The sequence below is a fragment of the Enhydra lutris genome, unplaced genomic scaffold (assembly GCF_002288905.1).
Source record: "Enhydra lutris kenyoni isolate GAN:26980312 unplaced genomic scaffold, ASM228890v2 scaffoldscaffold17, whole genome shotgun sequence".
Classification (NCBI taxonomy): domain Eukaryota; kingdom Metazoa; phylum Chordata; class Mammalia; order Carnivora; family Mustelidae; genus Enhydra; species Enhydra lutris.
The window spans coordinates 49459098-49484707 of record NW_019154101.1 but is presented as its reverse complement, the minus strand read 5'-3'; the positions used below and the strand labels follow the sequence as shown (position 1 = coordinate 49484707).

General features: G+C 40.2%; 1 protein-coding gene across 3 annotated transcripts in view; it reads left to right on the top strand.

Moving 5' to 3' along the window:
* LOC111147781 (phosphoglucomutase 3) overlaps positions 1 to 25610 on the top strand; it is a 26013-nt gene extending 403 nt beyond the window's left edge. Inside the window, exons 2-14 of one of the 3 annotated variants that reach the window (XM_022504005.1) lie at positions 1202 to 1407; positions 4437 to 4621; positions 6846 to 6913; positions 12107 to 12240; positions 13143 to 13338; positions 15766 to 15923; positions 16652 to 16735; positions 19296 to 19394; positions 20838 to 20951; positions 21960 to 22082; positions 23502 to 23675; positions 24841 to 24922; positions 25227 to 25610. In XM_022504005.1, the coding sequence (XP_022359713.1) occupies positions 1204 to 1407; positions 4437 to 4621; positions 6846 to 6913; positions 12107 to 12240; positions 13143 to 13338; positions 15766 to 15923; positions 16652 to 16735; positions 19296 to 19394; positions 20838 to 20951; positions 21960 to 22082; positions 23502 to 23675; positions 24841 to 24922; positions 25227 to 25405 (1800 nt within the window). In that variant the 5' untranslated portion in view covers positions 1202 to 1203 and the 3' untranslated portion in view covers positions 25406 to 25610. Of the gene's footprint in view, positions 1 to 355; positions 528 to 1201; positions 1408 to 4436; positions 4622 to 6845; positions 6914 to 12106; positions 12241 to 13142; positions 13339 to 15765; positions 15924 to 16651; positions 16736 to 19295; positions 19395 to 20837; positions 20952 to 21959; positions 22083 to 23501; positions 23676 to 24840 lie in introns of all 3 variants that reach the window. The other 2 variants (XM_022504006.1, XM_022504007.1) reach the window with 2 other exon arrangements.

Here is a 25610-nt window from a genome sequence, read left to right as displayed (position 1 = left end):
AACTTTTTTAGAGTGGTCACTGTTTGGGCTCTTAAGTGCTTTGAATAAAAGCATTCGCACACTCACTGAATGTAGTTTTAGGACCGAAGACGCTTTGAAGGGTGGAAGCGTTTTATCTTTTTTATAAAAAAAAAAAAAAATTTTTTTTTTCTAGATTTGAGAGGACTGGTTTACGCCCTTATGAGTAATCACGATGTATTACCGAATGGTCAGTTTTTAAACGAAGTGTATTGATGTTTTGAAAGAGATTTGGTCACTTTGGACCAAACTAAATTAACTTGCTGAATACCAGGTTTTTCTAGCTGGACAAAAGCAAAAATTTTTCACCATTTCCTTTAACTTTTGTTCATTGAAGCAACTAAGGAAAATGAAGAAAACAAGATAGGACTGGTGCTCATCCCTGGGCTAATTGGGAATGGGACTGATCCAAGAAGTACATACAGCTGAGGTTGGAAACCCCCCAAGGTCCACTTAAAATTGGAGTATCGCAGAGAAGGAATTACTAGTGGGCCAGGAGCCAATTAAAGGTAAAAGGATGTTGCTTTCAGAGCTTAATTTAGAAGGGTGTCCTGATCCTCCCTTACAAAAATAGAAAAATCCTCTGCGAGGTACATTAGGAGGTTTGGGCAGTCTTAGAGAGGAAGCTTTTGCCCTTCCCTTTTCCTCTGGTCGTGTGTCTCTGTGTGTGTGGTCTGGGAAGAATAACAGAAGAACCAACAGATTTCCTAGATATTTTGGATATGTAGTCCCAGTCCTTTTGACAGTATAACCTTAGGCCCCATTTGTCACTAACTACCCATGTAAATTTAGGTTATTTGAGGTCCAAGCTTAAGTTTTTCCATTTGTGAAATGAGGTAATCTTTGATTGTGTAGGAGTCTATGAGTCTATGTGTGGAATCTTCGTTTTAGTTGAGAGTAGACCATTTTAAATTTACCCTGTGTCCAGGAATAGCCCTGGAGCCAAAATGAGAGATGAGTTGGGGTAATTGCCATCTGCCCTGGAGTGAATGATACAAGTTGGGCAGGATCTTCTAGGTAATGTCTACCTCCAGAACTTTATTGTACCATTGTTTTCTTTCTCAAAAAAAATTTTTGTGGGGTTTCAGAACGAGGCAGACCTATTAGTTCAGGGTGGCAGTTGTTGAAGCAAATGGTCCTGTAAAAATTTCTTTTGCTTGAAAAATATTCCTTAATTTTGTAGACATGGATTTAGATGCTGTAAAAGAACACTCAGCATTACACGCCAAGCCCAGTGGACTCGTTCTTCAATATGGGACTGCTGGTTTTCGAACAAAAGCAGAACATCTTGATCATGTCATGTTTCGCATGGGATTGTTAGCTGTCCTGAGGTCAAAACAGACCAAGTCTACAATAGGAATCATGGTAACCGCATCACATAATCCTGAGGTAACGTCTTTAGTGCTGTTATAAAGCAAACCTTTATTTACAAGAGCACATCTTAGTGTCTGACCCAAAGTACAAAATCTAATTCTAGGAATGTGCCTACTCAGTATGTGCCTTTGTTTTTGAAACGGCTTTTTCTTTTCTTTTTTTTTTTTTTTTAAAGATTTTATTTATTTATTTGACACAGAGTGATAGTGAGGGAGGGAACACAAGCAGGGGGAGTGGGAGAGGGAGAAGCAGGCTTCCAGCAGAGCAGAGAGCCCGATGATCCCAGGACCCTGGCTAGGATCATGACCTGAGCCGAAGGCAGACGCCTAATGACTGAGCCACCCAGGCACCCCCAAAGTGGCTTTTTCTTCAAGATTAATTTATTTTAGAGAGCGAAGAGTACATGGGAGGGGAGGAGCAGAGGGAGAGGGAGAATCCCAAGCTGACTCATCACTAATGGCAGAGCGTGACACCAGGCTGGATCTCTCAACCTTGAGAACACACACGACCTGAGCTGAAATCAAGTGTCAGACATTTAAATGACTGAGCCGCTAAGGCGCCCCTGAAATGGCTTTTTCTTTTTTCTTTTTTTTTTTTTAAATTTTATTTTTTATAAACATATAGTTTTATCCCCAGGGGTACAGGTCTGTGAATCGCCAGCTTTACACACTTCACAGCACTCACCATAGCACATACCCTCCCCAATGTCCATAACCCCACCCCCCCCGACCCCCCTCCCCCCATCAACCCTCAGTTTGTTTTGTGAGATTAAGAGTCACTTATGGTTTGTCTCCCTCCCAATCCCATCTTGTTTCATTTACTCTTCTCCTACCCCCTTAACCCCCCATGTTGTATCTCTTCTCCCTCATATCAGGGAGATCATATGATAGTTGTCTTTCTCCGATGGACTTATTTCGCTAAGCATGATACCCTCTAGTTCCATCCACGTCGCCGCAAATGGCAAGATTTCATTTCTTTTGATGGCTGCATAGTATTCCATTGTGTATATATACCACATCTTCTTTATCGAAATGGCTTTTTCTTTTTTTTTTTTTTTCAAGATTTTTTTATTTATTCATTTGACAGATAGAGATCACAAGTAGGTAGAGAGACAGGCAGAGAGAGAGGAGGAAGCAGGCTCCCTGCTGAGCAGAGAGCCCGATGCGGGGCTCGATCCCAGGACCCTGGGATCATGACCTGAGCCGAAGGCAGAGGCTTTAACCCACTGAGCCACCCAGGCGCCCCCGAAATGGCTTTTTCTTGATGAGTGGTCATTTAGCTCATGACTGTAGAGGGTGTGGAGAGAATGAGAGTTATTTCTTGGACTGTGTCCTTATTAAATAACAGAATGCCCTTCCAAGTTAGTTGCATTGAGACAGTATCAGTAACAAGAAGTATTACTTGTGTTAATTTAGTAGGGATTAGAGATTGGAGCCAAGGTGGGGAGAAGGGCAAATATTTAAAAAGATTTAGTGCATTTTGAAAATTTTTTAGACTGGTTTTCTTTTTCTTTTTTTCTTTTTTTTTTTTTAAAGATTTTATTCATTTGAGAGCGCGCATGAGCGAGAGAGCACAAGCAGGGGTTGCAGCAGAAGGAAAGGGAGAAGCAGACTCCTCCCGCTGAGCAGGGAGCCCAATGTGGGTCTTGATCTCAGGACCCTGAGCCGAAGGCAGCTGCTTAACCGACTGAATCATCCAGTCGCCCGTAGACCCGTTTTCTGTAGTTAAGGAATAGTAAGGAAGAGTTTACTGTTCTGAATGAACAGCCAGACAGGTGGCTCCATGTATACAAAAGTGAGCTTTGGGCAGGTTATTTTGGTTCTAGTGTTATGACAATTACTTTTTTTTTTTTTTTTTTTTTTTAAGAGCGAGAGAGAGTGCGAGCCAGAGAGAGAGGGAGAGAGAATCTTACGCAGACTCCCTGCTGAACGCAGAGCCTGATGTGGAGCTTGATCCTGATCCCATGACCCTGAAATCATGACCTCAGCCGAAACAAGGGTTGGACCCTCAACCGGCTGAGCCACCCAAGCACTCCCAATTTTTTTTTTTTAAGCAAAATATTCTTTTTGACACAGTTTAACTGTTTTATTAAATACTGCTGATAGCTCACTAATATGTGGTTTGAATAACTTGCCTCTGTTTGATGGCAAGAACATGAGACTTTGCCTTTGTTGCTAAATCAGCAGCAAATTAAAGCTGTGTAGGTCTGTGAAGGATTATAACCTCCTCTTACCCCCACTCCAGCTTGTAAATGTGGATCATTATAAAAGTGTGTCTGAATGTCTAAATCACCACAATTAATGACTTGTGGGCTGAAGCCTCTGTTTATTGCAGTTCTAAAGTACTTTTTAAAACAATACTGAACTGTTTCCTTCAGTTGACATTCACTCTGAACTACACTTTATTTCTTCCCCCAAATTTGAGCAGAACAGAATTGGGAGTCAGTTTTCAGCTTCTGTCACCCACTTTTGATACATTGGCCAGTATGTTCTTTTTTTTTTTTTTTTTTAAAGATTTTATTTATTTATCTGATAGAGATCACAAGTAGGCAGAGAGGCAGGCAGAGAGAGAGAGGGGGGGGAGGAAGCAGGCTCCTTGCTGAGCAGAGAGCCCGCTGTGGGGCTCGATCCCAGGACCCTGGGATCATGACCTGAGCCGAAGGCAGAGGCTTTAACCCACTGAGCCACCCAGGCGCCCCGGCCAGTATGTTCTTAAAAGAGTCCAGGGTCATAATGAGGAGGGTCTCTTGGTGCCCTCATTCCACTCCGTTTGTGCCCTGGTATGTAATTGGTGGTGAATTCACTTGCTCTGATCTCTGTTTTTTCCAAAGTAAGATTGGAATAAAAATAGAATTATTAGTAAGATTGATGTTTGTTATGAGGATTTATAAAAAACACCTAGTCCAGTGCCTGGCATGCCATACGGTCACAGGTGAAGCCACTCTGCCGTCAGTGTCTTATTTAGGGGAAAACAGCTTGAGTTTACTTCCTCAGCTCACTCTTGTGAATATGCACAGATGGCTTATTGTTTGCTTTTCTTTTAAGGAAGACAATGGGGTAAAATTGGTTGATCCTTTGGGTGAAATGTTGGCACCGTCCTGGGAGGAACATGCTACCTGTTTGGCAAATGCTGAGGAACAAGACATGCCGAGAGTGTTGCTGGACATCAGTGTGAAAGCAGCCGTGAGTCTGCAACAAGATGCCTTCGTAGTGATTGGTAGAGATACCAGGTGACCATCACATTACTGGTGAAAGCAGCTTTGCGAACTGGACCTAAGTGATTGCGTTAGTTTAATACTCATGATAAATTGAAAGAATTGAATGGAACTCCCCTAAGAGGCTCCTCTACCTACTTGGCCTTTTTGTTTTTAGTAGGATGTAGGAGCTAATCCGCTCCAACACTGTATAGTTGGATAGGTTACCTAATGTTTGGCGCTTCCATATGCCCATCTCTAAAATGTTGATGTTAAAGCCCAACACAGAGCTTTTGTGAAGATTACATAAGATAGTGTATGAAAATACCTATTTCCTGACCTGAGAGAAGTACATAACAGAGGTTTCCCACCCCTTTACTTCTGGAGATTTACTACTAATTCCTACAGAGGAAGAACACTTGCTTGTAATTTAATATTTATAGATTCATCTCTGCATTATTATAATAATCTGCATTATTGTTGGTTCATATATTTATATCATTTTCCCATGCTGGAGTTTACCGGAAAACAATATATTATCTCTAGGGGCGCCTGGGTGGCTCAGGCCATGATCCCAGGATCCTGGGATGGAGTTCCTGGATCGGGCTTCCCTCTCAGTTTGAAGCCTGCTTCTCCCTCTCCCATTCCCCCTGCTTGTGTTCCCTCTCTTGCTCTCTCTCTCTCAGTCAAATAAATAAAATCTTAATAACAACAACAATATATTATTTCTACATATAGTAGTCCCCCCTCTCTTATTTGCAGGGGATACATTCCAAGACCCCCAGTGTATGCCTGAAACCATGGATAGTACTAAACTCGATGTTTTCTCTATACATGCATAATTTGATAAAGATTAATTTTTTTAAGATCTTCTTTATTTATTTTAGAGAGAGAGCGCACGAATTGGGGCAGTGGCCGGTGGGGGGAGAGAGAGAATCCCAGACAGTGCACCCAGTGCTGAGCCTTAGGTGGGGCTTGATTTCACGACCCTGTGATCATAACCTGAGCTAAAATTGAGAGTCAGATGCTTAGCAGAGCCACCCAAGTGCCCCTATGGTAAAGATTAACTTATAAGTTAAGCACAGTAGGAGATCAACAATAAATAATAATAAAAGCAATGTAACAACATACTATAATAAAGTTGTGAGTGTAGTCTCTCTCTCTTTCAAAATATCTTGTTGTACTGTACTCCCCCCTTCTCTTTCTTGTGATGATGTGGGATGATAAAAATGTGTGTGTGAGAGAGGATGTGATGTAGGCATTGTGATGTAGTGTTAGGCTCCTGTTGACCTGATGGTATGTCAGAAGGTGGATCATCTGCTTCTGGACTACAGTTGATCTCAGGTGACAGACCATGGCCAGTGAAACCATGGACAGGAGGGGACTGCTTGCCATATTTGGCAGCTTTTGTCTTCCTTTACAAAAAGATACTGTAAAATGTTGGATTAAAAGTGTACTTTGAAACAGAAGGATTCTGTTTCAAGATTTACTGTGAGATCTCATTTTAGCCAGAATATCTTTCTAAAGGAAATTTCTAGTCATAGTCTTAATGGTAGGACATTAGGATAATGTCTGGTATTTTATCCTTAATGTGTTACCAGAGAGATTTCTAAATACCATTAATTGTGGATTTATATTATCAGAAGTAGCCTAGTGACTTATGTTCTGAAACAAATTATTATCCCATGGTAAAGCCATCCCACATGTAATTACCTCTTACCAATTAACTAGTTTAAATGATCTAGAACATCATTTTCTACAAGGCAGTTATCTCCTTTATTTTCTATCTTTATTTATTATCTTCTCCTTTATTTATTATCTCCTTTATTTTCAGGCAGATAATTTGTTCTTTTTCCAAATGAAAAATAAGTTCTATATCCTTGGTGGTTTAATACCCAGTACTGCATTATATGAAGTGTTTGCATTCAGTATTTATTGCTACTGTTTTTAGATAATGTATATGTTACAGTCAAATTTGAAAAAGTTTCTGGGTGTGGTGTAATTAATGTATTTTTATATTTGTTCTCTAAATTCATTTGAAAGCCAAACTCCAAGAAATGTATTGTAAAAGGCTGCTGGAAAATGCTAATACTCTACCTGTATTATCTTTGCAGGGTTTTCAAACTTTGCAGGTTTCAGCTCAGATACTGTGAACCTATTATCCTGATATTTGTAGCACATAATTTCTGTATTTGCTTTCAGAATTAGCATCTCTTGGTTTCAGGATGGGATGTGTTATTTTCTTCCTTTTCTTTTCTAGGCCCAGCAGTGAGAAACTTTCACAATCTGTAATAGATGGTGTGACTGTTTTAAAAGGTCAATTCCATGGTATGTAGCTATCCCGAGTTGTAAAATAACCTTTAAAAAACTTAAAAAATTTTTAAGAAAGTTGTAAACGTAGTACTGTTTATTTTAGGAAAGTTTGAAAGTATAGACAAAAGAACTTTTTAAAAAATGAACTTCCAGGTACAGGGGCACCTGGGTGGCTCAGTCAGTTAAGCATCAGACTCTTGTTTTCAGCTCAGGTTATGATCTCATGGGTCCTGGGATGGAGCCCCTTATTGGGCTCCATACTTGCTGAGGAGTCTGCTTAAAGATTCTCTTCCTGGGGCACCTGGGTGGCTTAGTGGCTTAGTGGCTTAAGCCTCTGCCTTCGGCTCAGGTCATGATCTCATGGTCCTGGGATTGAGCCCCACATTGGGCTCTCTGCTCAGCGGGGAGCCTGCTTCCTCCCTCTCTCTGTCTGCCTCTCTGCCTACTTGTGATCTCTCTTTATCAAGTAAAAAAATAAAATCTTAAAAAAAAAAAAAAGATTCTCTTCCTTTGCCCTTCCCCTCATTTGCACATGCACTCAATCTCTCCCTCTTTCTCTCAAATAAAAAAATTAAAAAAAAAATGAACTTCTAGGTATAAAATACTAGCTTTTTAAGTTTAAAAGTTAAAAAAATTTTCTGGATGTGCATATTTTGTTTTAGCTTTAAGAGATTATATGTAAGACATACTGATCTTACCTTACTTTAGTAAGGCCAAATTCCTGATATAAAAACCTTTGAAGTTACTTGAAGATGTTCATTCTGGGGAGCTTTTGTCAATATCATGTAGTTCCAAGTAGCTGATCACATGTGGACTCAGATGTTTACCTATCAGATGGTGGAAAATATCTTTGGCCTACTTACATAATCTGATTTTAAGTTTTGGCAGGTAGTTCTATTTTATCCAATGAAGAATTACATGACAGAAAATGGAGACTAGAATTCTCTTCTCTCAACGGTCATGCCCCTTGTAAATGCAGTGACTTGATTTTGCTTGGAGGTGGATTTCCCTATTATCTCCTTAGTTTCTCATTTAAAGACCTTTTTAGGGGCGCCTGGGTGGCTCAGTGGGTTAAAGCCTCTGCCTTCGGCTCAGGTCATGATCCCAGGGTCCTGGGATCGAGCCCCGCATAGGGCTCTCTGCTCCGCAGGGAGCCTGCTTCCTCCTCTCTCTCTCTCTGCCTGCCTCTCTGCCTACTTGTGATCTCTCTCTGTCAAATAAATAAATAAAATCTTTAAAAAAAAAAAAAAAGACCTTTTTAACCTCCTTTCCACTTGCCCTGTGCTCTTCTTTTCAAAGTTAATTTGGCCTCTTCCAAGAGCTCTCCTGGCTTACTTCTCTGCTTTTCCAGTCATTACTTAGCCCACTGCAGGCAGTCTCCATCCTTGTCCCTTCAGCGCAGTATCTCTCTCAACACTCAGCTGAATTCTAACTGCCAAATCCAGTGGCTTTTATAAAGTGGGGATTCTTAGCATGGGGCCTGGGCTCCCTGGGAAATGTGTGGTTAAGCTGCAGGGACCTGGCTGACCTCTTGATACAACGTGCGGAGTGTTACTGGCGCATGTATTTTCCTAGGGAGAAGAGTCGTGGCTTTCGTCAGATACTCAGAGGGATCTGTGACCTAAAAAATAACTTTCAGAATTTATATTTTGAAGTCTTCCAGTTGCTGTCTCATAGCTCTCCACACTGTGACCTCTTCCTTTCTTTCTTGAAGCTTTTACTTCCTTGGCCACTATTCCTTCTCAGTCTTCTGTGTGGGCTCACCCTCTCCATATGGGTGTTCCTTATTTCTCTCTCCATTCTGCTTGATTTCTGAATGATCATCTTTACAGCCAAAGCTCCACCTATGTATAGTTTAACTTTTCATTTATTAGCTTATCAAACATTTTTGACTGCCTGCTATGTACAACCCTCCGGGGAGTTTATTTCAGGCCACTCACAACTTACAGTAAGAAACCCATTTTGTATCATGATGTGTGTATGTGTACTTGTATGTAGAACTGACACAAAAGTATCAAAAAGTAATACCGACACTGCATGACATGCATTCATCTGTGTTATTAAAAAAAAAAAAATGCAAAACTGCTGGTTGGGTCTCACAAAGTGGATTCCATGACCCCTCAGGGATTCAGGTCTGCAATTTGTAAAGCACTGGTTGAGTGAGGTCTCCACTTAGGTGATCTGCCCTTACCCCAGCTTCACCTGGCCTAAAACTATTTATACCATCACTTTTCTAATGTTTTAGTCTATAAAAATTTGAGAGTAAATTTTTTATTTTTAACCTCTCCATCATTTCTCCCTTCAGCTTAGTGTACTTGAGGAAATGAAAGGTCAATGTAGCCACAGCAAAAGGAGGATGGGGGAAGCTAGTAGATAAGGTTAGGGATCATAACATGGGTCATAACATCCGAAGCCTTGTGGGTTGTGGTAAAGATTTGGGTTTTAATTCAAATGCACAGGAACTCCATGGAAGGGTTTTATGCATGGGAATATGATCACATTTCCATTTTAAGTCAGTCACTCTGGCTTTTCACTCAGACTTTTGTGTAGAGAGATAGGAAGGTTCTAAGGAAAAGAGACTGTACAACAGTTCATTTAAGAGTGATGACAGGGAAAAAAAAGTGATAGCAAGAGAATGGAAAAGTTTGAAATTAGTAGTGACTTGAAAAGATTTTGTGATACTTGATGAGGCTAGAGCTGTGAAGAATGGCTTCTTGGTTTCTGGGTTGATCGGTGGAACAGATGAGTTAACCCCATAATAGTCATTTTTTCTTTGAGTAAAAATTTATTGAGTAAATGTTTATTTGCTAATGTTGATGTTGGTCATAAAATCCTTTCGTTCTGGCCTTGAGTAAGCCTTTTGGAATATTGTTTTCCTCTCCTTACACACCTCCACTAAACTAGGTTAAGTGCTGATCTACTTTTTTGAGCTCCTCCTCCTCTTCTCATGCGATCCTTGTATCAGAGCCATAACTGCCTTTAATAAATACCATTTCTGTTGTGTACCTGCAGGGCTCAGTAGCTTGACTTTTTGTCTATAGTCCAAACTCTTGTGCTTGATTTTGAAGACCTCTGATGGGTTTAGTTACTGAATATTTATTAAATATTGGTTCATCTCTATTTCTCCTGTTTCTTGCTTTTGCTTTTGGTGTTTTTCTTGTGTGGTTTGCTATTTTTGTCTATAAGCTGCTTGTTTTTTTTTGGGAAATTATTTGTGGAATATTTTTGAGGTTTATGGTGAAGGCCTCTTTCTGTGGCACAGTTTGGTTATTGCTTTTGCTTGGGTGGCTGGGGGTGCTACCAGACTGGTAGATGACAAGTTGCTTTGATGATGGAGTTCTCCTGGACCCCTGTGGTTATGTGATTTAGGTTAGAAATCGGGGGAGGCCTATCTGCTGACAGCCCTTCAGGGATGGATTATCTCCTGCTCTTCTTGGTGTCGAGACAAATTTCCTAGGAGTGGGCACTTGGAGCTAATTCCCTTCTGACTCAGCCTTGCACTGCAGAATAGTTCTTTGGGGCTTCAGCTTCATGAGGGGCTGGACTTCTAACTGGGTTTCCTTCCCATCTTGGGTCAGCACAGATTTTTGTACCAAAAGCAGTAGGTGAATTTACGGTTTCAGAGCAAAACTGGGTTCCCAGCGCTCAAATTTTGGAGTTTCTCTCTTCACAGACATTTTGGCCTTAGTCCTCTATAACTTAATGGCTCAGCAGTGCTTTTTTTTTTTTTTTTTTAAAGATTTTATTTATTTTTTGGACAGAGAGAGATCACAAGTAGGCAGAGAGGCAGGCAGAGAGAGAGAGGAGGAAGCAGGCTCCCCACCAAGGAAAGAGCCCGACGTGGGGCTCGATCCCAGGACCCCGGGATCATGACCGCTCAGCAGTGCTTTTTAAAAAAGAGATACTTCTTTTATCTAGCGGTTTTGGTGGTTTTCAGGAGGAGGGTTCATCTGAATTACGCAGTTGTTATTGGAAATAGAACTCAGTTATTATTTTCTTATATTGCTCTATTTTTATGTTACCTGCCCATATTAAAATTTTTTTTTTTTTAAGATTTTATTTGCTTATTTGATAGAGACACAGAGAGCACATAAGCAGGGGGAGTGGGAGAGAGAGAAGCAGGCTTCCCATAGAGCAGGGAGCCTGATGTGGGGCTCAATCACAGGACCCTGGGATAATGACCTGACCCTAAGGCAGAAGCCTAACGACTGAGCCACCCAGGCACCCCTGAATGATTATTTTTTTTTGTCATCAGTAGTAGTTCATATTTCATCTGGACTTGAGTATTTGTCCAATGTTTGTGTTTTTGTAACTACCAATAAACTTAATTCTCTGACATTATCTACCTAGAGGGTAGGTTTAGATCCCACATGCAAAGGGCTCAGTGCCACAAGTCTCCTCCCTTCCCCCCATTTCAGAATTCAGTCACCTGGGCTTCTGACACCACCCTCCTCCTTAGTTTGATTAATTTGCTAAAGTGCTCGCAGAACTCAGAGAAACATTTTACTTACTAGATTACCAGTGTATTATAAAGGATAGCACTCAGGAGCAGCCAGTTGGAAGAGCTGCAAAGGGCAAGGTATGCGGGAAGGGGCATGGAGCTTCCTTGCTGTCTGGGCAACCACTTTCCCCAGTCTGCGCACATTTACCAAGCCAAACCCCGGCCTTTTGTTTTTTTTATGGAGGCTTTATTACATAGGCATTTACCAATAAGTGATTGGCCGTTGCTATTTGAACGCAGTCTCTAGCCCTTCTTTTCTCTCCCTGGAGTGGCAAGGAACCCAGAAATAAGGGAGAGGTTTAAAGTTCCAACTCTAATCACTTGGTTGGTTTCCCCAGCAACCAGCCCCATCTTAGGGGGCTCTGGGAGCCTTCCTTGTCATCTCATTAGCATAACAAAAGACAGTTAATTCCTTGCTCCCATCACTTAGAAATTCTAAGGGTTTAGAAGCCCTTCCAGCAATGGAGACAAAGACCAATTCTCTATTTTTACTATAAATCACAACATCATAATGTAAGTTAGTTGTAATGATTTCAGTGGATATTTATGCATATTTCTGAATAGTTTGGAAATTAGCATTTTAGTTTTCTGAGATGTCTTTTTTTAAAGATGGGTCACTCTCAAATTCATATGGTATGAATCCATTTCAGCTTTTCTGTTTGTTTATTAAGAAATGTGACAAATTGCTTTTTGTGTTCCTCTGACAGATTATGGCTTGTTAACAACACCCCAGCTGCACTACATGGTGTACTGTCGAAATACTGGTGGCCAGTATGGAAAGGCAACCCTAGAAGGTTACTATGAGAAACTCTCTAAGGCTTTTATGGAGCTTACCAAACAGGTGAAAATCTCTTGAATGTGGTTTAGCGTTTAAGCAAATGCTTAAAATAACATTTGTTGAATAATTTAACTTAGTTTGTCACTGTTTCTTCTTTTTGCAAAAATAGGGTGTATTTTCTTTATCTTTCTAGGGCCCCACAAGGTTTGACCCTTGTATCTTGCTGAATGTCTGTTGGCATTTACTTGGCAAGGCATACAGTACACTCTGAGGTCATTGGGAGAGAAAACATGGGGTTCTTGTGGTTTCATACTCATTCGGATGCATTTTCTTACAGGTTTAATATTGGGTGCTGTTGGCACTGTGACATCTGAGGTGTTCACTGCTGAGAGAGATTTTCCTCTGGGTCGATGAGCTTCTTAAACCTGGTTGGGATTTGGGGGTTGTAATTAATTTGGCCAGCAAATACTGAGTGCATGTTGTTAACCAAAACAAAGCCGTTGTTCTCATAGAGTTTATATTCTGAAGTGAGGATGGGCCAGAGAGGAGACTGACAAGGAAAAACCCAGACATGCCCAGTGGTATTATGCACTGTGGAGAGAATGACAGGCGTTATTCTGCTCTTCTGTCTATACACTCTTTTCCACATTTGAATGCCTGTCATGTAATACAGGCTGTAGTAGTATTTTAAAGGGACCCTGCTTAACTGAGTCTAAATTTTGACAAAGCTCCATTTCCATAAGTTATTCAGTCAGTGAAACTGTTCTAGTGTCAGCATCCAAAAAAAAGTTTTTAAATTTTACTTTAGTTTTCTACAATTTTCACCTGAATGTGTGTACCCTTTTGTTTCCCAGGTTAAAATAGGTAAGTTAACCGAAACAATGGAAGATGTTTACATATATGTGCTTTATGTTTCACTCTTTTATAACTTGAGATTTTTCTTCTGTGTGTCTTTTCCTTTTAAGGCTTCTTGCAGTGGAGATGAAAATAGATCACTTAAAGTTGACTGTGCAAATGGCATAGGGGCCCTGAAGCTGAGAGAAATGGAACACTACATCGCCCAGGGGCTGTCAGTTCAGCTGTTTAATGATGGGACCAAAGGGAAACTCAACCATTTATGTGGGGCTGACTTTGTGAAAAGTCATCAGAAACCTCCCCACGGTATGTAGAAAATTTGTTTTTAGAGCTTTGAAACCAATCTGATTTCCAGATGGAGGTGGCCGAGTGAGTGGAGTCATGCAGCTAGTCCTGGCTGCTGCTTGAGACATCTGGGAGTCTCCTTACTTGGCAGTGCCATTCAGAACATGGTCTGCTCCCTGCCCGTAAGTACACGGCTCCTACCGTGTGTAGGAAATCTCTGGAGGTGGTGGGGAAGCAAAATCAGAAATTGGTGTTTTGGAGCCATGATTCTCAAGATGGTAGCGTGCATGAGAATCACCTGGAGGGCTTATTAGCACAGATTCTTGGGCTCTGCTCTAGAGTGTCAGATTCTGTAGGCCTGAGGTAGGATTTAAGTACGATAAGAACTTGCATTTCTTATCAAGTGCCTAACATTCCTTAATGGTGCTGGTCTGGGACCCCACTTTGAGAACTACTGATCTAAAGGACAGCAGTAATAAGTGGCATTTTTTACCTTATCTGAATTAGACACACTGTGGAAAGGGAATGCAACTCTGCTTAATTATCTGCAAAATCACTATTTTCTACAGTTGGTATATTAGGAGGAAAACTGTTCTGTAGACTTTAGTTGTACTAAGAGGTGTTCTTTGTGTAACTGCATTACAATTACTAAATTGTTAATGGGTGGGTCGTGCTTGGCTTGCAGATGTGTTTTGTTTGGTCTGCTGTGTGTTTTAATTGTTGCCATTTAGAAATTATGTGATTTTACTTAAATATTGAAAACTCTGGCTTTTTTTCAAAATCAGAACATGTCCACGCTCACATGGCAGTCATCAAGTGCCATGGAGTGGTCCTGCCCACTTCGGACAGGACATGTATTCTTCCGAACGCCACAGACCTCATCCAGTCACCTCTGTCATTTATGTTATTCCGCCTCTCTGGAGTAAGCACTGAAATTTTTAGTTTAATCCACCAGTTTGAACTCCTTTTCATTGAATTGCTTGTTTTGACCTTTACTGACAGTTTGGTTCAGTCCATTCACTAAATATTGAGCTCTTCCTCTCCCTTGCTCTAGGCACTGGGATGAGAAGAACAAAGGCAAGAAAAATGTAGCTAAAATTAAATCTCTTTACAACTTGTAGCCTATTAATACCTGAGACATGCAGAATGTGACATACGTCAAGAAACTCAAGGCTGCCTTCATGTTGATGTTTACTAATAGATCAAAAGCAACCTTATCTTGACAATAACCAGATCGCCAAGGTCCTGTAAACCTCACTTTCAGCATGCAGAAATTCTTCAGAAACTTATCTCTGATCATCTTCCCTCGCCCCCCCATACCGGCCCCAGTGCAAACTTAAAGTATATAATCAGTCACGCCTCACAATCACAGTGCAGCTCTTTCTGGTCATGGGTCCTGTCCCTGCTCTAATAAAAGCACCTTTTTGTACTTTAAAGTGTCTCAAGAATTCTTTCTTGACTGTTGCACTTGGTGGCCCCACATTACAAAGCTATAGTATGAACAAAACCATAGGCTCCACTTACTTTCCTGGAGCCTGCATTAATGCCCTATAGGCAGCCTTATATTTGTAGGATTTGTCCACCTGCTGCTGTCATGACTAAGGAACAGCAAAATTTTCTAGGAAGTTTGACATGACAATTGCTGAGATTTTGATAACTTTATGTAAATGACACAAGCCATATTTCTCTCACAGGTTGTAATTCTTTGCTCTTAGTTACCAGTGTTTCTTGTTACTGATGGTGTGAACAAATAAAAACCACTTCTGTTAGAATTAAATAAAAACCACTTCTATTAATGGGATTGGGAGGGAGACAAACCATAAGAGACGCTTAATCCCACAAGAGAAACTGAGGGTTGCTGGTCGGGGGGTGGTAGGGAGAGGGTAGTGGGGTTACGGACATTAGGGAAGATACGTGCTATAGTGAGTGCTGTAAAGTGTATAAACCTGGCAATTCACAGACTTGTACCCTTGGGGCTAATAAGACATTATATGTTAATTAAAAAAAAAACACTTCTAGTAGAAATAAAGCACATCATCTATTGCTGGTTATTTTTTATATATAAAGGACATCATAGTACTAGGTTAGTTGCATTCACAAATATCTGTAGTTTCAAAAAACTATATAGGAACCTGTCTTGCCAAACCTACTGGCTTATAAAACAATTTTATTCTAATATTACATCAAGTTTCAGCATAGAATTCTTTTCCAGTTAGCTGTGAATTTACCCTATAAAAACAAATAATAAACCTTTATACTATTTCAAGATTAAAGATTAAGACATTGGCTTTTATTTGGAAGGATAATTTTAAGTACCATAAGGCTAGTTATGATCATACTTTAGTGAAATATTTTTCCCTTGTAACTAATGTAAGACAAAAAACTTTTTATATGGAGGTTTATTCCCATTTCTGTGACTGAAATGCATTTTAAAATTCTGTGTGCTAGGAATGGAAATGAAGTCTAATGAAAGATGCTGTTCCTTTGATGGAGATGCAGACAGAATTGTTTATTACTACCTTGATGTAGATGGTCACTTTCATCTCATAGATGGAGACAAGATAGCAACACTAATTAGCAGTTTCCTTAAAGAGCTCCTGTTGGAGGTATGGTGGGGTGACTGACTGCCCTTTAAAACAAGACTAACTGGTGACTAACAGGCATTTGAATGTCTCAGAGGCACTATTCTTAAGGAGTTCCTTACCTTTGTGGCCAGAAAATACAAGAAGATCCGGTAATTTTAGTCACTTCAGCATGGGGCATTTGGAACCTGAAGGTAGTACTCTTCTTCTTTATACTGGCGGTTGTGATTTGAAGCTTCATTGGTTTCCTCATAACTGACTTCAATGAGAGTTCCAGCATCACTCCCAAAGCCTCAGGTTTAAACAGAAAATCTCATCCTCTGAGAGCTGTATTTACTATGTTATAATATGCTTAATAATGTGAGACAGGTTTATTCTGTTTTGCTCTTTTGGAAATCTTAGGCCAGCTTTATGTATAGAATGTAATGAGAAGTAATTATTATAATATGGGAAAAGGTATACTTTAAGAATACAGTACAGATTTTTATTTAAAAAACGAGAGAGCAAGAAATCACAAGCTGCTTTAGAAAGGATTCTTAACGGAATTTAAATAATGCTCAGCTAAAAGTATTTTAGCTTTTTTTTCTGGCATTCATGTAAATTTTCATTTTAGGCATTTTATTGCATAAACTAAGACACAGCTGAAACTGGGTGATGATTTTGTCATCCTTTAGAACTCTCATTATATGTTTGCTTTTGCAGTTAGTGTCTTTACCTTTGATGGCCAGGCAATTATCATTGTCTTTATCTAGATTGGAGAAAGTTTGAATATTGGTGTTGTACAAACTGCGTATGCAAATGGAAGTTCAACACGCTATCTTGAAGAAGTTATGAAGGTATTGAACCATTTCCATTTTCTGGTAGCTTCTTAATATATTCTAAGATATTTCTGTGAGGAAAACAGTGCCCTCATGTAGGTGAATAGATTGTTATACATGAATGTAATACATGAAACTGAGCTGTTGTCCACTTAAGGGTAAGTAGAAGTCAAAAATAGGAGAAAAATGGTCCCTGATGTGAAAAGAGAAAGAGATTCTCCTGCCTCCCTTTTAGAGCATTTCTTTTAGAAAACTTGTAAATTCTTTCTCTGCCTCCTTTATAATGACTGTAAATCTTTTTAAAGGCTAAGCAAGTTTCATAGCTCAGGAATGTTTCCCATAAGGGTCTGGAGTCCCCTCATTGAAACGTGAACTTCAGGGAAGATAGCACCCCTGTCTCCCAGGCCCTTGAGAGTTTCCATTTGTTAGAGCTAGGAGCCAGCCACTTAACTACTTCTTGTAGAGATAGGAGAGCCTTTATTATTCTTTTGGTAAGGACTAAACACTGATTGCCAGCATAGTTATCAGGCACATTTACGAAAAACCATGTGACAAGTGGCCCTGTGGAGTGAGCCTATTCAGTAGGCATAGGGACTATTGCTTTGGGGTTTCACAGTGGGGGAGGTGGACTGGGTTCAAGTTCTAATACAACAAGGAAAAGTGGAGATTTTGTAGCCAAGGAACAGGGGTGGGTGCCGGTAGATGGAAAGTTACTCAGCAGTCATCAGGGGTCAGGGAGGATTCTGGCTAAATCTACCTTAACTCCTGAAGGCAGGCTGGGTAATTAGATGTTACCCCGGGGATGGTACAGTGTGAGGACTTTGATCATTTATTGAGGGTAGGACATTCTTGCTGAGGAAGACATTCTTGCTGAGGTCCGGATACAGGACCTCTTCAGGCTCACAGGGAAAGTTTGGTTTGAGGATACAATCTATTAGTAGTTTTGTACCTAATTTTTTGCCCCAACAGCCACCAGATGACTGACCATCCTCTATACCACACTCCCTGCTCCATGAGTGAGTGAGAGGGTCCATGGCCACAATTAGGTGTTTGCCTTTACTCTTTCTCACTAGTTAGTGTATTTTCCAACTTTTGTGTATCCCTTTTCAAATTTCTGCATTTTACTAGTTTTTGTTGCCTTTTCATTCTTTCTTTAAGCAAGACTGGCAAGGTCAGATTCTTGTAGAATCTGGATAGGTGAGGTGAAGAAGTGCAGCAGGGAGATAAGGACTAGGAACAGTGCCCACCAGGCCTGCTGTTGTTGCCTTTAGTCAGATTCTTCAAAGACAAGCTGAAAATCTGAATTTTTATGTGAACCTCTTACTTTTTAAGTCTTGGCAACTGATGCAAAATTCCAAAGAAATGGGCACACAAAATAAGACACATCTGGAGGCTGTGAGTTTGTGACCCAATTTAAGTATAAGGTTCTAGTAAACACATTTGGCCCTCCAACTGGCCCAGCTGTCTACTCGTCACAAGGATTATTCCCAGTACTTGGGTTACATGTGTTAGTAATTTCTTACATTCTGTCGTAAAAAATTTTTATAGGTAAGCTACCCTGTTTAAGAAACTGAACACAGTAGAAACTGTTAATCATCAGCCCATTCTCCTATGGATGGATGAAGTAATTTGAGCTCTAGCCTTTTCTGAGGTCTTTTTTTTTTTTTTTTTTTTTAAAGATTTTATTTATTTATTTATTTAACAGACAGAGATCACAAGTAGGCCGAGAGGCAGGCAGAGAGAGAGAGGGGGAAGCAGGCTCCCTGCCCAGCAGAGAGCCTGATGCGGGGCTCGATTCCAGAACCCTGGGATCACGACCCGAGCCAAAGGCAGAGGCTTAACCCACCGAGCCACCCAGGCGCCCCTCCTGAGGTCTTTTAAATCCAATCAAATGCTGATCTCACTTGATCTTGATCTCTGCAGTTGTGCCACTGTCAGTCTTAAGCACTCTTCTCTTTCAGATCCATCCAAGACTTGCGCTGCCCAGTGTTGCTAGTCTGACCACCATAATTTAATGGGATTAGTCCTGGAAACCTCCTAATCAATCTCTTTGAACCTTCTAAGCCAGGGGATAGCAAACGGGGGCCTGTGGACTAAATCCAGTCTGCCACGTGTTTATAGTTTTATTGGAATATAGCGATGCTCATTTGTTTCTGTATTGTCTGTGGTTGCTTTTATACTAGTGGCAGAAGTGAGCCATTGTGACCCAGATCATATGGTCTGTAAAGCCTAAAATATTTATCATCTGGCCCTTTGTAGTAAAAGCTTGCAGACCCCTACTGTAAGCCATTCTCCTGTAGCTGAGCTTTCTACAGTTAGATCATGTCACTCCCCAATTACAATCTTTCATTATGTTATCTGGGGGCTCTCTCTTGCTTTTTCCTTGGCTGTGGGCTTCTGCAGTGCCTTCTCTCCTCCATACTAACACCACTTTGTATTTTAATTGCTTAATTGTCTGCCTCAATAGCAAGCTCCAGGAGGTTTGTTCCCTGTTCTATCCTTGGGAGAGAGTAGGTACATAATAAACATTTGCCGTTGAATAACTGCTGTTATCTTTCTTTTTAAATATCTGTCATAGGTACCTGTCTATTGTACTAAAACTGGTGTAAAACATTTACACCACAAGGCTCAAGAGTTTGACATTGGAGTTTATTTCGAAGCAAATGGGCATGGGACGGTAAGTCCTAATCAGCTACAACCAGCTTTAGCTGGACTTTTTTAACGATGGGGATTCTATATCTGGATGGTAAGAGGCTGTATCCCCCCCCTTTGTTGAAATGATTGGTGTGATGGTAGAGTAAGATTATTTGGTTAACTTACTATATTCCTACGTGTTGTGAGAATGGTTTTTAGATTGATAGTGTTCTTTGAGTATGAAGAGATGATGGTTTCTTAAAAAACATGCAGTTCTTTTTTTTATAAGCAGATCATCTACATATTGTTTAAAATCTTTTCTTTGAACTGGCCATAGGTGGTAAAAGGAAAATTCGGTAGCTGTGGCAACCTGAAGTGTTGGAATGCTTGGGAATTAAGTTATGAACAACTAGAAATGAATGTAATTAGCAATAAGCTAATTTTTAGGGTGCATTTTGTAGGTAGAATGTTTAAAAAGTTTGAGATATAGTTCACATATCTTAAAATTCACCATTTTGAAGTTTATTATGTGGCTTTTAGTATATTCATAAAGTTGATTTTTTTGAAACATTTTTACACCTCAGCTCATAAATGGATTGGAGGTGGCCAACAGAAAATATGTTATCTGGATCAGATTATTCTCCTCCTTAATTCCGAGCTGGCTTCTGGCGCCTTGAACATAAGAAAAATAACAAGTTCTTAGGAAATGCAGTTAAAATATAACTTCAGTGATCTAATTAATGCAGAGATTGATAAATGATTTTAAAGGACAGATAGTAAATATTCTAGTCTTTGGGCCATAAGGTCTCTGTTGCTGGTGTAAAGTGAGTGAGTGGGTATGGCTGTGTTCTGGCAAAAACTGACCAGAGTGTATTTTAGTTTACCAACAAACATCTATTTCCATCAAGTGCCGACTGTAGTATTGAGCCTTGGGAGGCACTAAAATCATGGCCAAAGAATTTTAAAATGACAGGAATCTTGAGGAGCATGATGTATATAATATCCTTGGTACTATTTGCCATAATGTGATAAATACGATTACCCTCTACTTTTACTTAGCTTATGTCCTTAAAATTTTTAGGACAAGAAAACTGCACTACTTATGTTGAATCACATATTCTTCCAAGTAAAATGGATACAGTAGGCTTAAAAATCTGGTTGCACAGGACGGCTGCAGCTGGCTGAGCGGCAAACACAATGAACTCATTATGTACATTGCCTCTGCCAGGGGTATTCTCTTTGTAATCAGCTCTTTAAATTTTGATAACCAGTTTTGTAATTTATAAATGAATTCTCCCCCCCCACCCCCCGCAGTAGTATCTTTTTGGGTTCTGATTTGATCTTTTTAATTTCATTCATTCCAAGGCTACCATTATTTTTCCCCTCAGTTTGTTCAGTTTCATTGAGAGTTTTCAAAGTGGTTTGGCTAGGATGCCTGGGGCATGGATAGTGTTTTGTGATTTTGTGTTTTATGCTTTTATTACAGGTACTGTTTAGTAAAGCTGCTGAAACAAAGATAAAACAACTAGCAAGAGAATTAGAAGATAAGAAAAGGAAAGCTGCTAAGATGCTTGAAAATGTTATCGACTTGATTAACCAGGTCAGAGCTGGGAAGGGGGGTGGCAGGCTCTTGGTTATTTTTAGGTTATTCAGAAGACAGAATAGTATGCTGTATAAATTTTTTAAAAGATTTTGTTAGAGTGAGATCGATGGGGGGAAAGGGCAGAGGGAGAGACAGACTCCCAGGGAGCAGGGAGCCTAATCCCAGGATCCTGATACCATGATGTCAGGGGAAGTCAGATGCTTAACCGCCTAAGACACCTAGGTGCACCTGAAAATAATTAAAGTAGCAAATTTCTGGCAGCTTCCTTGCCACAGTGCAAGGAGATTTACACTGAAATGTGATAGAACATTGATGTGCTTCCCTCCTCCTATGTTTTATGATGAAAATTATAAGGAGTTGCTTCCACCTGGAGTCAAGAGTCAGCTCTCTAGTCTCTCTGTATATGCGTTGCATCGTTGAGATTAGAGTCTACAATATGGCAGTGGAAGAACAGAGTGGGACGAGGAAAAGTGATGGAACTAATATTTATCTTGCACATACGAGGCACTCGACATACCTCATTGTCTTATCCTTGCAATAACAGAGGGAGGTGGGTTATTATAATTCCCATTTCATAAATGAAGAAACCAAGGGCTCAGAGCTACTAAGTGAAGAGTATGGATCCATCTTCAGGTGTGTCTTACACCACTTTACCCTCATGATGCCTTCTGTTGTCATGGTATGGTATCTCAAGAGATCTAGTTATAAAGGAAAATTTGAGTCATAGAATGTTAATACTGGAACCTTAAGAGTTATCCAGTCTAATTTACAATGAGGAAGGTGAGAGGCAAGTTTCTCAAGAGCTAGTTTCAGTGTTTTTTGGTGTAACTCATTATGGCCTTCCAGGCCTTCCATTCCCTTTTCATTTCTCCATCCAGTCCAGTTTAATAATCCTGTGTGGGGGCAGGAAGGAAGCACAGGATACTGTGATTGGTTATCTAAGACAGAGCATTCATATCTAAGCTTTGCTAGTGTTAAAGTACTTTCTTCCATTATGTCTCGTAGACCGCTGGTGATGCTGTTTCCGACATGCTGGTGATTGAGGCAGTCTTGATCCTGAAGGGCTTGACTGTACAGCAGTGGGATGCTCTTTATAGGGATCTCCCAAACAGACAGCTCAAAGTTAAGGTGGGAGCGAGATTTTAAAATTACTTCTTTTCTGAACATTAACTAAAATGTATTATCTCCAAGTTCTATATAAAAATATTTCCTTTGTTTCACATTTCATTGTGTACATATATTGCATAGAAAATGCCTTATATCATGTTATTTTCTCAAATCTTCAGTTGTTTGAGACGTATTCACTTTACAAACTTTAAAGAAAAAGTGATACGTATTATTATTTATAATGAAGATTTTATTATGGAAAGTTTAAAACATGTAAATGGGGAGAACAAGATAATGAAACCCTCATGGGCTCAGCTTCAACAGATTTCAACTGTTGTCCTTCACCATTCTCCATCTCCCCCTTGTTATTCTGAAGCATTCCTGATAGCCTATCATTTCAAATGAAAATATTTCCTTGGCATGATTCTTGGTTCCTATGTACTTTCCTGGGGCTAGATGTTGCAAAGTAGGATCTGTGGGCTAGGGAGGGAATTTTTTTTTTAAAGGCATTTCATATAAATGTCTGTACAGATTTACACCAGTGTCTACATCCACCAACAGCATTTGTGAAAGACAAAGGTAGTCTTTGTGAAAGAAAGAGGTAGTAAAAGCCCAAGTTCACACAAATGGCTACTGATTGTTCAGATTAGTTTTTGGCATATTTAGATGATTTTTATTATGATCCTCTTACATAACAGGTTGCTACTTTCCACTTTATAAAAATACTTATGGTTATTTATTTAGTGGCTTAAGTCCTACAGTACTTATTGGCCATTATTTTAGTGATAACTGTAGAGATAGAAGAAAAGCTGTACAACTGATACTAATAACTAATTTTGTCAGAAATAAAAAATTGTAAAGTTTTTTTTTTTTTAAGATTTTATTTATTTTATTTGACAGATAGAGATCACAAGTAGGCAGAGAGAGAGAGAGGAGGAAACAGGCTCCCTGCCGAGCAGAGAGCCCGATGCGGGGCTCGATCCCAAGACCCTGGGATCATGACCTGAGCCGAAGGCAGAGGCTTTAATCCACTGAGCCACCCAGGCGCCCCTGTAAAGTTTTTTATAAAAGATTTTAATGTGCGAACTTGTGAGCAGGTAGAAAGGCAGAGGAGAGGGAGGAGAGATTTCTCAAGCTGACTCCACGCAGAGCTTGATCTCATGACCTTGAGATCACAACCTGAGCTGAGACCAAGAGTCAGATGCTCAATCCACTGAGCCACCCAGAAGCCCCATAAAATTTCAATGCAGTTACATTCTGTGCTAATTCTGGTACCTAACTATTTGTCAGTTTTGCACCTGGGGGTACAATAAGCTGAAATGTAGACCTGTTACTATTAAAATGAAATGGCCACAGTCTTTTGGTAGGAGTTGTGTTGAAGAGGTCAGGCTTCTGCAAGGAAGTGTGACACAGTGATAAATAGGACATGTTTGTGCATAGGTTGCAGACAGGCAAGTTATTAGCACCACTGATGCTGAAAGACAAGTGGTTACACCTCCGGGGCTACAGGAGGCCATCAATGACCTGGTGAAGAAGTACAAGCTTTCCCGAGCTTTTGTCCGGCCTTCTGGTACAGAAGATATAGTCCGAGTATATGCAGAAGCGGACTCACAGGTAAGCTAGCACAGTTCTGTTGAAAAAATGTGCCGTGAGAGTCTGACAACATAGGTAGTGGGGGTGGTAGCGGGAGAAAAAACTACTTTAATAGTGTTAACAGTATCACTATGATAATTAAGGGTTTAATGTCTGAGATTTATTTATGCAGATTTTTAGGTTCATATTATTAATACAAAATTATTTTCATCAGTAGTTGAGCAAAATTAGACCCACTTAGTTTATTTTCCCAAATACTTTTGATTTATTCCAGACTTCCTGAAAATGCCCTATTTCTCACTATGGCATGAGTAACAGAGACTTGGTTTGCTTTATGTTGCCTGAAGTGGATTATCCTCCCCCCGCCCTTTTAAAAACATAATTGTGCTGCTTTATGAAACAACCAGCTTTGAGGTCCATGTTTAAATTAACTGGTACCATCAGATATGCTGATTAAAATTCCTCTTTGGACGTTTTTTTATTTGAGAAAGCGAGTACACAAGTTGCGGGGAGGAGCTGAGGGTGAGAGACAAGCATCCGCATGGAGCTGGGTGTGGGGCTCCATCTCACAACCCTGAGAGCGTGACCTAAACCGAAACCAAGAGTCAGACGCTCAACTGATGAGGCACCCCTTTGTCTCTGGACTTTTGTTTTCTAAAATACTTACCTTGAAACAGCATTGCCTTCTGGTATTCTCCAGATAAGGGTAAAGACCTCATGGTGTGGAATTTAAAAATTTGCACTCTTCATACACCGTCATCTTAAACCCTTGATAACAGTGTTTGCATAGCAGAGGCAATATAGAGTGGGTTGAGCAAGCCCTCAGACGGAGGCATTTTATAAGGGAGCTGGCAGCTTTTTGGCAGAAGCCTAGGCCACCTGGGATCTTAACAATTACTTACTCTTAGGCCAGTTGTGGCCTTGCTTCTAAGGAGTAGGTTTAGATGAATTACTGAGTTCCAGAATGATGACCAGATTAGACTATAAAATCAGTTAAGGACTCACCTGCCTTAAATAAGTGGAGAACTCAAAATCTTCTAAGAGTCTTGGAATTTGTTACTGAAAAAAATATTTCATTTGAATATGTTAGTGAAACAAATCAAGAACTTCCTTCCCCTTCCCTCAGAGTTGCAAGTTACCTGATAGATGCTAGTGCCCATCTAATCTCCTTTCATGTAATCTGCAGGAAAATGCGGATAGCCTCGCACATGCAGTGAGCCTGGCAGTATTTCAGCTGGCTGGAGGAGTTGGAGAAGCACCCCAACTAGGTCTCTGAAGACAGTTTTTATGATCATGAGAAACTGGATTTTTAAAAAGTTTTTACAAAATAGTACTGCCATTACTGTGACAGATTCAAAGACATTTGTAATCAAAATGTTTACAATGCATCTTATTATATTGCTTCTAGAATGGATTGTTTTTCTTAAACACTACCATAGTAATTGTTTAGAAGTAGGTAAGCCTTATACTTGTTAAATTTCGTTTTTAAAAATTACCCAATTTCAGACTCACTAATGTAAAGTATCTGGGCTTCGCTGTGTGTTTCAGTCGTTAACTTTCTAATACATGCAGAGAAAATTCATGAAGGCTGCTGGAAAATTAAACCTTATTATCAGCTCCTGGGAATGCCTTTTCCATCGCCGTTACATAACCACGCTCGCTATTTTGCAGGATTCCCCACTGTTCATATGAATGGGGAGGGTGGAGGAGACTTAACACAACCAGTTCTTCCACAGCAAAATTTAGGATGATTCTTAAATGACTTACCTCTTTGAGGAGCATCACCAGGAGTTCCGAGGTGTGAGATGGAGACTGCGTCTCTACTCTGCACGGAGGTGGAGGTGCTCGTGCTACATTTGGGAGGATGCAGGGCCTGGGCTCCAGTTACGCTGTACTCCGCTTAGTGAAGGTGTGTGGGAGAAAACGGTCATACGTGACCACGCCTCCCACAGAGAG